Source organism: Corticium candelabrum, chromosome 9, assembly GCF_963422355.1.
Source record: "Corticium candelabrum chromosome 9, ooCorCand1.1, whole genome shotgun sequence".
Classification (NCBI taxonomy): Eukaryota; Metazoa; Porifera; class Homoscleromorpha; order Homosclerophorida; family Plakinidae; genus Corticium; species Corticium candelabrum.
The window spans coordinates 5110307-5123322 of NC_085093.1; the positions used below are offsets into that span (position 1 = coordinate 5110307).

At 45.8% G+C, this 13016-nt stretch overlaps 2 protein-coding genes, 1 long non-coding RNA gene and 1 pseudogene across 3 annotated transcripts; 2 read left to right on the forward strand and 2 right to left on the reverse strand.

Moving 5' to 3' along the window:
• Nucleotides 1–1991: 1991 nt before the first annotated feature.
• LOC134184926 (probable serine/threonine-protein kinase DDB_G0271682) lies at nucleotides 1992–4498 on the forward strand. Its single transcript, XM_062652697.1, has 3 exons — nucleotides 1992–2068; nucleotides 2863–3331; nucleotides 3422–4498. Exons 1-3 carry the CDS (start codon nucleotides 2066–2068, stop codon nucleotides 4234–4236), a joined length of 1287 nt encoding a protein of 428 aa, XP_062508681.1. The 5' UTR covers nucleotides 1992–2065; the 3' UTR covers nucleotides 4237–4498.
• Nucleotides 4499–5750: 1252 nt separating this feature from the next.
• Nucleotides 5751–6579, forward strand: LOC134184684 (uncharacterized; annotated as a pseudogene).
• Nucleotides 6580–9841: 3262 nt separating this feature from the next.
• On the reverse strand, nucleotides 9842–12713 carry LOC134185077 (uncharacterized). Its single transcript, XR_009970742.1, has 3 exons — nucleotides 12508–12713; nucleotides 12085–12426; nucleotides 9842–10020 (listed from the first exon to the last, which is right to left on the reverse strand). It is a non-coding gene; the product is annotated as an uncharacterized LOC134185077 (long non-coding RNA).
• LOC134185043 (uncharacterized) lies at nucleotides 10339–11107 on the reverse strand. The gene is made up of 2 exons (XM_062652824.1): nucleotides 10973–11107; nucleotides 10339–10905 (listed from the first exon to the last, which is right to left on the reverse strand). The coding sequence occupies exons 1-2, from the start codon at nucleotides 11105–11107 to the stop codon at nucleotides 10447–10449; spliced, it is 594 nt and encodes a 197-aa protein (XP_062508808.1). The 3' UTR covers nucleotides 10339–10446.
• Nucleotides 12714–13016: the final 303 nt, after the last annotated feature.

Consider the following 13016-nt stretch of genomic DNA (forward strand, 5'->3'; position numbering starts at 1 on the left):
ACTTACGGGTGATTGTTCGAAGGTGTGAGGTGTGAAAATGGCTGCATAACTTTGTTGCTTTTATGGAGAGTTTCGTGGCTGTTTGCGAGCGCGTTGTTGAAAAATCTGCAAGAACACGTCGCTACAGAGGACGTTTCAGGTCAACCATATGACACGTGACTCTAATTACCAACATCTTGCTGCTCTAATTGCTCTAAACTGCACTCTAGCTGGTCAGCCAACAGCCTCAACACACTGCACATGTTTCTACATCTTTCTTACTTTATTAGAAGTACCAAGAACAACCTCAAATGCAACAATTTAGCAATCTAGTCCAATGTCACGCCGCGAGACGAACCAGACCTCTTCGTGTCGCTCATTATCAGTCGTAGACGTAGCCAACATTCGTCTATCCTCTCAATAACATTTCAATCAACCTATAGGCAAAGCCAAACCCATAAACGAACGGATGACGAGCGGGGAAACGTGAATTACGGTGGGCGAGTCTGCTCGGTTCGAGTTGTTCACGCCGACGCGTCTCCCAAAACGGTCGCTTGGCCAAAAATCGTTCGCAGAAGGAAGAAACAGGTCGCCGAACGATTTTCGAAAGAAATAACGGTAGGATTGAAGCTCTTTCGATGTCGAACGTCGGAACCAATCATGGAGACTAATTAATTATATCGCAACTGATGATTGGTCGCCAAACAAATATCCAGGCGGATCTACTGAAACACACGTGCAACAAATTATATGCTAAATGCTCATTGAATGTCGCTAGGAACAAAGGCGGGCGGAGTTAGCACCACACCCATATTATGCGCTCGGCGCTATTGCGCAATTATTTAAATAAATAATATCAAATATATCCGGTCACAACGAAGGCTAGCCTCGAATTTCCAGACCAGAGAGCGCGCGAAGCGCGCGAACTCTAGTCTGGACCAAGTCGATACTTTTAAAATGATTTCGGAAATAGCCCTTCTAATCTAATCAGCTCCTACAACCCAAATCTCAGTTGTAAATTCTGATTGGCTTTGCTAGGTGTAAGCTTACCCTAGCACTGACTGCGCGCGTGTGAAATCCTCGTGGGCGGCTAAGTGCACGCGAAGAGAATGACTGCACGCACACATCTTAGTCTTAGTTTCAGCTTCAGTTCTTCGATATTTTCAAGCTTGCGGTGACAGGACATGCACAGCAGCGTCGCCAGACCATCACCTTTGACAACTGGTCGAGCGGTAGTCTCGCTAGTCGAGCGGTTAGACTAGCTAGCGGTCTGCCGAAGAATCAGAGTCGTCGTTTCATGCCGTCCACCAAGATATCGCCGCAAACACGGCAGACGTCTCATGGCATTTACAAATGATATGTTGATCTAGGTAAAACGATCCTACGCTCTTAGACACCATTTAGCATCGCTATTGATAAATACTTCCGAAATCATTTTTTAGTGTCGACTTGGTCCAGACTACTGTCGATTCCCCGTAGGTGTGAACTCGGAAGTGAGTAATGAAGTAGATGTCACACCAGGTGCGCTCATTAGAACACTATAGGAACTGCTCCAGTTGGACCATGTTACACCAATTATCTTAAATGGTTCCAGCTGCTGATCCGTTGGTCTTACAAGATAATTGGATAATAACCATTGCTCCACCCGTTTGTCTTTGATATGCACAAGTATTATCCTTTCGTTTCGTTTGTAGGAAGGACTTAGATAATTTGATAAACAGAAATGCCAGACCTAGCGGTTTCTAACCATACCGAGATCATCGCGGAAGTCCTAAAAACAGCGGAGATATTGATGATTTTCAAAGTTCACACTTATGGGGAACAGACAGTAGAGTTCGCGCGCTTCGCGCGCTGTCTGGTCTGGAAATTCGAGGCTTAACGAATTCATGTTCAACGTCAGAGATGATAGCCGGGACTTCGTTATATCCACGTGATGCTTCAAAACTCCCGTACGTTTCAGAATGGCGGCTCAATTTGACGAAGAAAACCACTGCTTGGAGCCGCACCGGCTGTCCAGACGACTTTTTTTTGATTTTCTAGAGCTTCGTCCGAATTAGAAGGACTTCTTTCGGGGTGTTGTTGCTGAATGGTATGGCTGTTTTGAGTTCGTTAGTTGTTTTTTTGTAACAAGTGAAATTCGGCGTTGTTTTGCGTGGGTGGACTTAATCGCCACCTAATTAAAGTAATTTGTATAGCGTAGTGTTTGTCTGCTGTTTGCAGCATGTGTGTTATGTAAACTGTAATAATTATGTGATATTTTGTGCAAATGAACATTTGATGATGATTTTGCTTGAGACATTAGTGCTATGGATGGTGTCAGTTTGCAGTCATAATGAGTCTAATCTTGTTATCCATCTATGCAATGGCTGTGCCACAGCACTAGAAAGGATTCAAACAAATACTGTATTTTACTGTACAATAAGATGTTACTTATCTGAATGCTTTGGGACCCTGAACTGTTGAATATTCCTGATACCTAATTACCTAATTGACATCAATTACCAGACATGCTATTCCATCTTTGTCAAGTGATACCTCACTCGTCAGACATGGTATACATGTGACCATTACTCTACTCTATAGTAGTAGGCAACTATACCTCATTAAGGTATCAAAGACTGAACACTGATTGCATGAATTCCCACTTCATTCTCTGTTGCACATTTAAGAGATTCAAAGTTATAGACAGAAAAGTGAATGAGAACACTCTGTAGACTGTTACTGCTCATAGGCATATAAACTAATTTTGCACACAAAGTGGGTTTGTAGCACCTCCCATTCAATTGACTGAAGCGTTTGTATATACTGTGACATCCTACTGTAGTGAATAATTACTATGAGTCCTATACATTCTTGTTGCTGCTAATTGCTTTCTTTTCACAGCGGTCGTCAGTACCTGTTCAACGACAAGATGATAAACGACAGTCGTCAGTTTCACGTCAGGATGGAAAAGAAGCAAGTCAGCAATTACAGCAAAGAGAGACAAAGGCAAGACTAGACCAAAAAATTGCTGAGAATGAACAGTTAGTAGCTGACAAGGAACAGCTAGCAGCTGAGAATGAACAGTTAGCAGCTGACAAGGAACAGCTAGCAGCTGACAAGGAACAACTAGCAGCTGAGAATGAACAGTTAGCAGCTGACAAGGAACAGCTAGCAGCTGACAAGGAACAGCTAGGAGCTGAGAAAAGGCAGCTGAGTCAGGAGGTACGTCGTGTTCAAGCACAACATGAGTGTGCTGAAGAGGCTTTCCAAGAGAAGGAGAAACAGCTCAATCAATATTGGAATGCCCTGGAAATTCAGGCAAATAAATTGCAACTTGATGGCAAGAAATTGGGAGAAGGATCATATGGAGGTGAGATAGTCAGTTAGATCATACATCTAAGGTGTCATTGGATTTAAATAAAGTTGTATGAGTATGCTACTATGTACATTGTTTGCGTAGTTGTTCAAGTGGGTCACTGGTGTGATGTCCCTGTTGCTGTCAAAACGTTCCATGAGATTCTGAGGCTTCCTCAACTGGCACCAGTTTTCAAGAGAGAACTGACCGTCTGCAGTCAGTTGCATCATCCCAACCTCGTCCCTATCTATGGTGGTGTGATGAAGAATGAAATTCCCATCCAAATTGTGATGGAGCTTCTTCAAGGCTCACTTAGTGATCTAATGAAGGCAGCATGTGCTTCAAAGAGCTACCATTGCTATCTGTCGTTCCGAGAGCAGATCGACATAGCTACAGATACTACTGCGGCCATTACGTATATGCATTGCCTGCGTCCTCAGCCTTATGTTCATTGTGATATCCGTACTACCAACGTGATGATCACTCGTGATATGGTAGCTAAAGTGGGTGATCTTGGTGCAAGTCACATGATCAACAGCAGCACCTCTCTAGGTGCTCTGAGTCTTGAATATTGTGCACCTGAGAAATTTCCTCGCAGTGATGGTAGCTCAGCTCGCAGCACACGAGAGTCTGATGTTTACAGTCTGGGTGTGACCCTGACTGAGTTGTTTACGGGTCTGTCACCAATTCCTACAGAAAGGCGAAGTCAAATACGAAAGATTAAAGACCCTGATCTGTTGGATATGTGCTTGCAAATGACACGTGATAGACGTGCTGACCGACCAACTGCCGAGATGGCTTTCACCATTTTGATCACACAAAAGTCAACAGATTCATACAAATCAACTGCAGGAAGGAGGACAGTTAGAGGAAACTTGGAAGGCAGGAGCATGGATGTTGTTGAGGTCATTTACATCTAACTTGAAAAAAGGGAGGCAACTTCACAATTGGACTGCTAGCTGCTCTCACAAGCATTACCAGCTATAGGGAGCATTACTAGGGAGCTTTAGTAGGGCAAAGGAGGGAAGGAATGACATATGTGGGTTATTGTTGTTATCTCTACATAACTGTCTGCTTTTAGTCGTTGCTTTTTATGTGTAGTTGTTGTAAGCAGGAATTGCTATTTTAGCTCAGTATAGGATGGAAAGCAAATGTCACAATTGATTGCAATTTTTACAGCCACTAATGACTGCTTAGTAAAACAAACTTTGAACTTGTTTAAGTCAATCACACAAATCTGTAAGATATCAACACTTCACTGCACGTTCCCAACCACTATTATCACTGTTTAGTTTTAGTAAACCAGTCTGACAATACCCACAGCCCCAATGCGTGTTTGTAACCAAAAACTGTTCAACAGCTTTTGCTTCCTCACGTAGACATATGTACTTGTAATAAGCCTTCCTTAATTAATTAACTAGTAATTGAAGCTGTGTTTAAACCGTCGCTTCTACAGCTATGAGCCTTCAAAGTCCTCCTGAACACCACGTACGTCCACGTGCACGCTAGGAGGAGTATTTTGATTGTCGCGAAGAAATACGAATATACACGCTATTTTCTGTCTAGACGTGCTACCTGTAAAATGTATTTAAAATCCTACATAGCGACTGTCGTTTCGCGTAACCGCAAAGTCCGTAAATAGTCTGTTAGTCGTAAGTAGAGTCATTGTATACGGGATATAGAATCTCTTCTTGTTACGTAATGTTATATTCCCGTATAAATATCGTAAAACCAAGAAAGCGATCGATTTCGGGTCAGCAGTTGTAGACAGGTGAGTTCTGCTGTTTATTTCCGACAGGTCCTAGCAATCGCAAACATGAATTACACTGTTCTGGTGAGAAAACTCTCAAGGAAGTTTCGCGCCTGCAGTTGGTTGTTCGTCCATTGTCTTTGGTTGCCGCGTACTACATAAAGGAATTAATGCTTCGTGATTGGGCCACACTAAGGAGGCGTGGCACATTCCTGTAGCGTGACAGACATAGCCAGCCAGCCAGCCAGCAAGCCTGCCAGACACATAGTTCCCAGACCGGAAGTCGGGTTATCCCTTTGCGTTTAGAGTACGCTACTTGCCAAGTCTTGTGACTTTTACAAAGTCCCTTTTCGTAGAGGCTCATAGCCGAATGAGCTGTGAGAGCGGCAGCAGCGCGGATATCACTCTAGAGAGGAGACCAATGTCGTTGTGTTGTTTGGCACCCGGTCCGGAATGTCTTCCCGTTGTAGTGAACTGTACAGGTTCTACATACTGTACGCATGTTGCATGTTAGCTGCATGATTGTTAACAATTGGGGAACGCGAGATTCCTTTAGGAGTAACACGTTGAGTTCTGGACCTCACGTTGTCTTCACGACGTCGCGTCTCTCTCGGCCGCTTGTTCGTCGTCCTCGCTTCTGCTAACGATATAGGCACACGACATTTGGTGAGCCTGACGTGATACATGGCCGACGCAGACGCAAACGCAGCTGCAACTGCTCTCACCACTACTACTACAACTCTTGCCGCTGTGAGCGTGCAACTTCTTCCTTTTTGGCCTACCGACCCAGAAGTATGGTTTGCACAGGTGGAAGCACAATTTACCACCCGGAACATTACAGCTCAACGGACTAAATTCGACTATGTCATCACGTCTTTGAGCCCGGAGTTCGCAATGGAGGTGAGAGACCTTCTCCTGAAGCCGCCTACTGAGAATCCTTATTCTCAAGGCCGAACTCATCAAACGTACTACTGCGTCAGAGCAACGGAAACTCCAGCAGCTAATCAGCGGGGAAGAACTCGGCGATCGGAAACCTACGCAGCTACTCCGCCGCATGCAACAGCTGCTAGGTGACAAGCTCGGATCGTCGGCTGACACTGCCGGCTCCTTCCTTCGCGAGCTCTTTCTCCAACGGCTCCCCGCCAACGTCAGAGTTGTTCTTGCATCTGCAGACACTACCATGGACGTCAACAAACTCGTAGACATGGCAGACAAAATTATGGAGGTAGCCCCGCCCACTGTCTCAGCCCTGTCTAGCACCTGTTCTGATCATGATTCGGCGTCTGAAGTCAAACAACTCCGCGAGGAGGTAACGCGTCTAGCTGACCTGGTCGCCTCTCTCACTGCACGATCCCGTCAACGGAGTCCTTCTAGAGGCGGCCGTTCTCGCAGTCCAGCTCTCACACACTCTCGTACTTGTGACGCGCTCTGTTGGTATCATGCCAAATTTGGTGAAGCTGCCAAGAAGTGTAAGGATCCTTGCAGTTGGGGAAACTCCACAGCCAGCCGCTAATGGCGACGGGCGTTGCTGGCTCACCTCATAGTCGCCTCTTAAACGTCAGTGACAGTAACTCACACACACCTTTTCTTGTGGATACAGGGTCCGAAGCTAGCGTCATACCTCCCTCTACTGCTGAACGCAGGAGCACAACAGACAAACTCACACTCATGGCAGTGAACAACACTCCCATTCGCACATACGCAAACGCTCCCTCACTCTTAATCTTGGCCTCAGACGATCTCTACCTTGGATTTTCATCATCGCTGATGTACAGAAGCCAATCATCGGTGCTGACTTTCTTCGACACTTTGCATTGCTGGTCGGCATAAAGCAACAGCAGCTGACTGATTCAACAACCCACTTACATGTGCAAGGCATCAGCTGTTCCGACACCTCTCCCAGCACTTCGGTCTATCAAAAGGTCATCAACACTCCCTATCTTGCTCTGCTACGCGAGTTCTCAGTTCTCACAGAGATCAGTTCTCCAACCGGTCCTGCTGTCCATGATGTCACCCACCACATCGAAACCACAGGACCTTCCGTCTCTGCTCGCCCTCGACGGTTGGCACAGGAGCGTCTTCGAGCAGCCAAGCACGAATTCGAGCACATGTTACAACTCGGGATCATACGCTTTTCGTCCAGTGCATGGTCATCTCCCGTACACATGGTACCCAAGAAGACCGCCGGCGACTGGCGACCTTGTAGCAACTACCGGGCCCTGAATCGGATCACCGTTCCCGACCGTTATCCGGTCCCGCACATCCACGATTTTTCCTCTACACTGCAGGGCGCCACAACATTCTCCAAATTGGATCTTGTCAGGGCATACCATCAGATTCCCGTCGCCCACGGCGATGTGCACAAAACTGCGGTCACCACTCCGTTCGGGTTATTCGAGTTTGTGCGAATGCACTTCGACCTACGGAATGCAGCACAGACTTTTCAACGCTTTATGGATCAAGTTCTTAGCGGTCTGTCATTTGCGTATGCGTACATCGATGATGTCCTCGTCGTAAGTACCACCACTGATGAACACCTCCACCACTTACGGGTCGTTTTCGAGCGACTCGCCACTCATGGGATCGTCATCAACCCCAACAAGTGCCTCTTTGGTGTCAGCGAGCTCACTTTTCTCGGCCACCACATCGATCGACACGGTATCCGTCCTTTGCCCGACAAAGTTGAGACTGTTCGTAACTTCCCTCGACCACAAATACGAGGATTCACGTATCTTCTCACTTGTGTTGATTGCTTCACCCGATGGCCAGAAGTTATTCCCCTTACCACCTCGACGACCGACGTCGTTGCTCGCGCTTTCCTCAGTGGATGGATATCTCGCTTTGGTGTCCCGTCCACTATTGTTACAGACCGTGGTCGGCAATTTGAATCACACTTGTGGAGCAACTTGATGACTCTACTCGGCTCTAAACGAGCTCGCACCACTGCTTACCACTCCCAAGCCAACGGTCTTGTTGAACGATTCCACCGCCAGCTGAAAGACTCCTTGAAGGCTTACCATAACCCTACTGCCTGGATGGATGTTCTCCCACTGGTCCTCCTCGGTGTCCGCACCGCACTGAAAGCAGACATCTCGTCTACGGCAGCTGAGATGGTGTACGGCACAACTCTTCGACTAACTGGAGAATTCTTTACTACCGCGCGCCCAACTCCTGTTGCTGACCCCACTGACTATATATCTCAACTCAAAGCCCACATGCAGATCATCCGTCCCACCCTACCTCGTCCTACGTCCGCTCTACCACATAGTCCACTGAGTGATGACTTTGCGACTACCACTCACGTCTTCATCCGCCACGATGCTGTACGCAAACCCCTCCAAGCTCCGTATGATGAACCTTACCCTATCGTCGACCGCACTGACAAACATTTCACCGTGGGTAGGAACGGTCGCAAAGACACTGTGTCCATTGATCGCTTGAAGCCTGCTCATCTAGATTGTGACACCGTGACCTCCCCCAGCGAGTCTCCTGACCCACCTTCTACATCAGAATGCCGGCATACTCGCTCGGGACGACGAGTTCACTTTCCACGACGTCTTTCTTCATACGTGTCGTCGAACACTGGCGGGGGAGTAGTGTAGTGAACTGTACAGGTTCTACATACTGTACGCATGTTGCATGTTAGCTGCATGATTGTTAACCATCTGTGCAGTTACACACACACACACACACACACACACACACACACACACACACACACACACACACACACACACACACCACCCACCCACCACCCACCCATCTCACCAAGCAGGGCTCATCACTGAGGATTGCCTGCATGCCATTCCACCTGCATCAATTACCTGCGTTTAAGAGCGTTTCCATGCAATTGCAATACTTATAACGCTTTGATTAGGAAAGACCCTCTTGGCCATCATACTTCAGTCGGGAGACCCTATCCGCCATCATACTTCCGGTACCTATCCAGCCAGAAGTATATATATATATATATATATATATATATATATATATATATATATATATATATATATATATATCTACTATATGAAGCTCAAACTGTCTGTCTGTGTGTGTGTGTGTGTGTGTGTGTGTGTGTGTGTGTGTGTGTGTGTGTGTGTCTGTGTGTGTCTGTGTGTGTGTGTGTCTGTGTGTGTTCGCTTTTGGGGGCCACGTCTTTTATCCCTTCTCAACCGAAATCGGTACTGTACGCACACTCGGCACGCACAGGGAAAGGTTTGCGTAAAAAATTAAAATATTATGCACCGGGTCCCGTCTCGAGGGGTCGACCCCCGCGTAAAATTTCGTGATACGCAAACGCTACACATTCCGGTTCATTTGAACACACGCCCACGCCAGTCCTGTGTAGACCGTATGCATCGTCGTCCTTCGCAAAGCTTCGAGCGATCGAATATCTCTTGCCGACGAAACTTACTCTTCTATCGCTTTCGTTTTTCTCCAAATTCTGATTGCATTTGCACCGAATCCAATCTACACGTTTTCTGCAGCAAGCGCTACACGGGGAGTGTGTCTATTTCTATCAAAACAAGCGCGAAGAGCAAGATTCGAATTCATTCAGCACATCCGGGACCTCGCAACAAAGATTCACGTGACGTGTTCACAGACCTATCTTTAGACTACAGTATCTTGCCCGTACGAAGGACGGGCCATGTATATTAGTATATATATATATATATATATATATATATATATATATATATATATATATATATATATGATGGCGAGAGGGTCTGGCTACCCGCCAGAAGTATGATGGTGGAGAGGGTCCAGCAACTCCAGACCTGGTATATAAATAATTGACTGGTTCCCTTCGGTGTGAGGAGTGGATTTTCTGGTACACTCATCAATTGTCTGTCCACCACCACAGCACGCGGCTGAATAAACTCTTCAACCGGTAGAGCACCACGAAATGCGGGAATGACGTGGCTGTTTCCGTCATAGTTGACGCTGTATGCTAGAATAAAAAAAGAAACGTCAAGGATGAGCAGATCCTAAGAGAGGCAAATCTACGAGGTTGGGGGCCAAACAGTACAGTCTCGTGCTATAGCACAATACGGTCAATGGTACAATACGCACCCCGGCTAAATGGGGTGCGTATTCTTCTAGCCTCTATGGTACAATACGTACCCTAGGCTATTTACATACCAGCAAAAACAAAAGTGACATACAATATATCCTGTACACGCCTACTTTATGAAACATTACACCCTTATCCGGGATAATAATGCAGATTGTCGCGCGGAGTCTAGAGTACGAGACTATTTCTTGTTGTGTAATGTTTACAGAATTACAAAGTAGCTAGGCTATGCTGGAACGGTTCAACTAAACTACAAACTCTATGTAATTCCACTGAGTCAAGAAGTGAGACAATGCTAGAATGTCAGTGAGGTACAGGGTATCGCGCTGCTATGTCAGCAACAAGGTCTTGTAAACCTTCCTGCCTGGGTTTGCCATACCTCTCCCTCCACATAATCTCGTCAAGGTACGATGGTAGCATGTGTCTGTGGCATCCTTTCATTCGTTTGAGTCGTAGTTTTACACGATTCCAATAGGATTCGATATGGTTCGTATGAACGCCGGTTGCTGGGTCTCGAAAATGGTACGAATGATTGACTGTCTGGTGAATGGCAATGTTTGGAAGCTGGATAGCGCGATGATACGCTCTCCATTCATCGCTGTGAATTGTTGTATTTGGCAGCACGTGAGCCTGTATTATCGGCAGAAGGGTTGCCGCATCCCTACGTTGTACCACTTCCATGTATCCAGTGGCAGGGGTCGTTGAGGTATCAACAATACCGAACACCCAAACTGGATGCCGTGCCGGATGTCCGCGGTGATGCTATAGCGACAACAAAGGCAACGTAATCAATGAAAAATTGTGTGGTGTGATCAACACAATGAACTACCTTGGGCTTGTGCGAGAAGCAGAATTCATCTATCTGACACACGTTGGGGTGCAGCCCCACTCTGCCCCTAAGTCGAATTGGCATCTGAAGTAACTTCCAGGAGCAGATGTCCCGCACGTACTCTTTGGCAAACATCTAAAACCTGGTCATCGTACGCCCAGTGGAGAACCATCAGCAAGTACTTTGTCAATGTAATGTTACTGTTAGAGAAAAATGATCCAGTTCTCACTGATCTGTACCATACAGGAATAGCATTGGTAAATTGTTACTAGGCTTTTTGATTAGGAAATTTATAACCTTGTTGCTTTGCAGTTGTGGCTTGGACATCTCCAGATGTAACAATCGGTTGCTCTTGAATATTTTTGGATGTTCATAGCAGATCCACAGTAACAGTATTCGCTGTTTGATAGAAGATGGTGACGTTGCAGAAATCGAAGTACTTGTTCTGCTGAATTGTCACCATGTACGACTTCTTGAATAGTGTGGAAGTCCATACTACAATAGCTGTATACCGTCGATAATAGAAATAGTAGAGCACAAAGACAGCTGATCGAGTCTGACTCTATGCCTTGACTGTACCTCTTAAATAGGTTTTGTGTGAGCCTGAACGGAATATGTAAAGACAGACCTGATTGGCCGAACTTTTGGATCCGTTCTCACGTTTATAGATGCTGGCCTGAACGGAATACTATGCAATCTAAGATTTTGGATCATTTCTCACGTTAACACATGCGAACCTAAACGGACTACTGATCAACATGCAATTTGGCGCGAGATTTGCTTATTATCCCGGATAACGGTGTAATGTTTCATAAAGTAGGCGTGTACAGGATATATTGTATGTCACTTTTGTTTTTGCTGGTATGTAAATAGCCTAGGGTGCGTATTGTACCATAGAGGCTAGAAGAATACGCACCCATTTAGCCGGGGGTGCATACTGTACCATTGATCCGAACAATACATATTGCATTTGCGAGTGTATATACGCAGTGATTGATCATGAGGCACTGTGGCCATGGCCTCTTGGCCCCCACGGTTCCTACGCCTAGACATGAATACAACCATGCGTGCATGCCTCTAGCTTTAGAGTGCTGTTTTACGATTTTGTTTACCTTTGTGAGAAGAGTAATCTGAGCTGTCTGACTCGGGCGTTGCCTTGCTTTCCCCAAGAAGTATCCTCCAACAAACGCCGCAGCAAAAAACCGTCAAGAAAATAGCGAGCAAAACGCAGAGTACGATCCAAGGACTAAAGAAGACGAAGGAAGACGCGTATGATCGAATTAGTGGCGATTTATCCATATAGCTACGTCACTTGAATGCCAGTACTATTACGGAACTAAATATCTAACTTGTGAGTTTGTCGAGGTCAACAAATCTTGCTAGTGTCGCGCTCGTCCAGAAGAGAGGTCTTCTTATCTGTAGCAGAATCCATTGTTCAACGCGTCTGCAAATATCTGGTTGGAACATAGAGAACCAGGAAGTAAGTTTTATGTGCTGACACTTGTCTGCTTACACTAAGTACTAGTGTACTATACCTGCAGACGTCTTCACGACGACAAACTGAAAGTATCTGAATACGAGTTGTAGTTCCGCCTGACATCCGTAGTATTGCGCAAGCTCAAAGTTGACCCTCAGAAAGTTACACGAGCCTCTGATCGTGAAGAAGACTTCGCAAAATGACTCCAGTTGAGTAAATGTACAAAATTTGCGAGTATCAGCAATTCCATAAGACTTCGTGACCGTAGAGGATATCTAGACTAGCAGCTGGTGTCCAAACAGTCTGCTACAACAACAATAATTCTTGTGGTTTCGTATCGTCACGGAGTCAGTAGAGCCTCACGAGTTTAGAACGAGCTATAGGAAGCTGTCTGTCAGACTGTGAAGTGATCAATAGCTTCCTAAAGCGCCACTGTAGCATTAAGTTGGACAACCTACGCTTTTCGTTTGATTCCTTGATGTTGCATGTACCAAAGAGAAGTCGTATTAGCTGCCTAGAACCTAATTATTTAATTAATTAATCTCTTTGTAACATAGTGTTTACAAA

What these genes read in the sequence shown, in the direction of transcription:
- LOC134184926 (XM_062652697.1), top strand. An exon ending in GGGAGAAGGATCATATGGAG is followed by an intron (nt 3,332 to 3,421) that starts GTGAGATAGTCA and finishes TTGTTTGCGTAG; the next exon opens with TTGTTCAAGTGGGTCACTGG.
- LOC134185043 (XM_062652824.1), bottom strand. Translation starts at nt 11,107, where the DNA reads ATGTTTGCCAAAGAGTACGTGCGGGACATCTGCTCCTGGAAGTTACTT. An exon ending in GCTTCTCGCACAAGCCCAAG is followed by an intron (nt 10,906 to 10,972) that starts GTAGTTCATTGT and finishes TTGTCGCTATAG; the next exon opens with CATCACCGCGGACATCCGGC.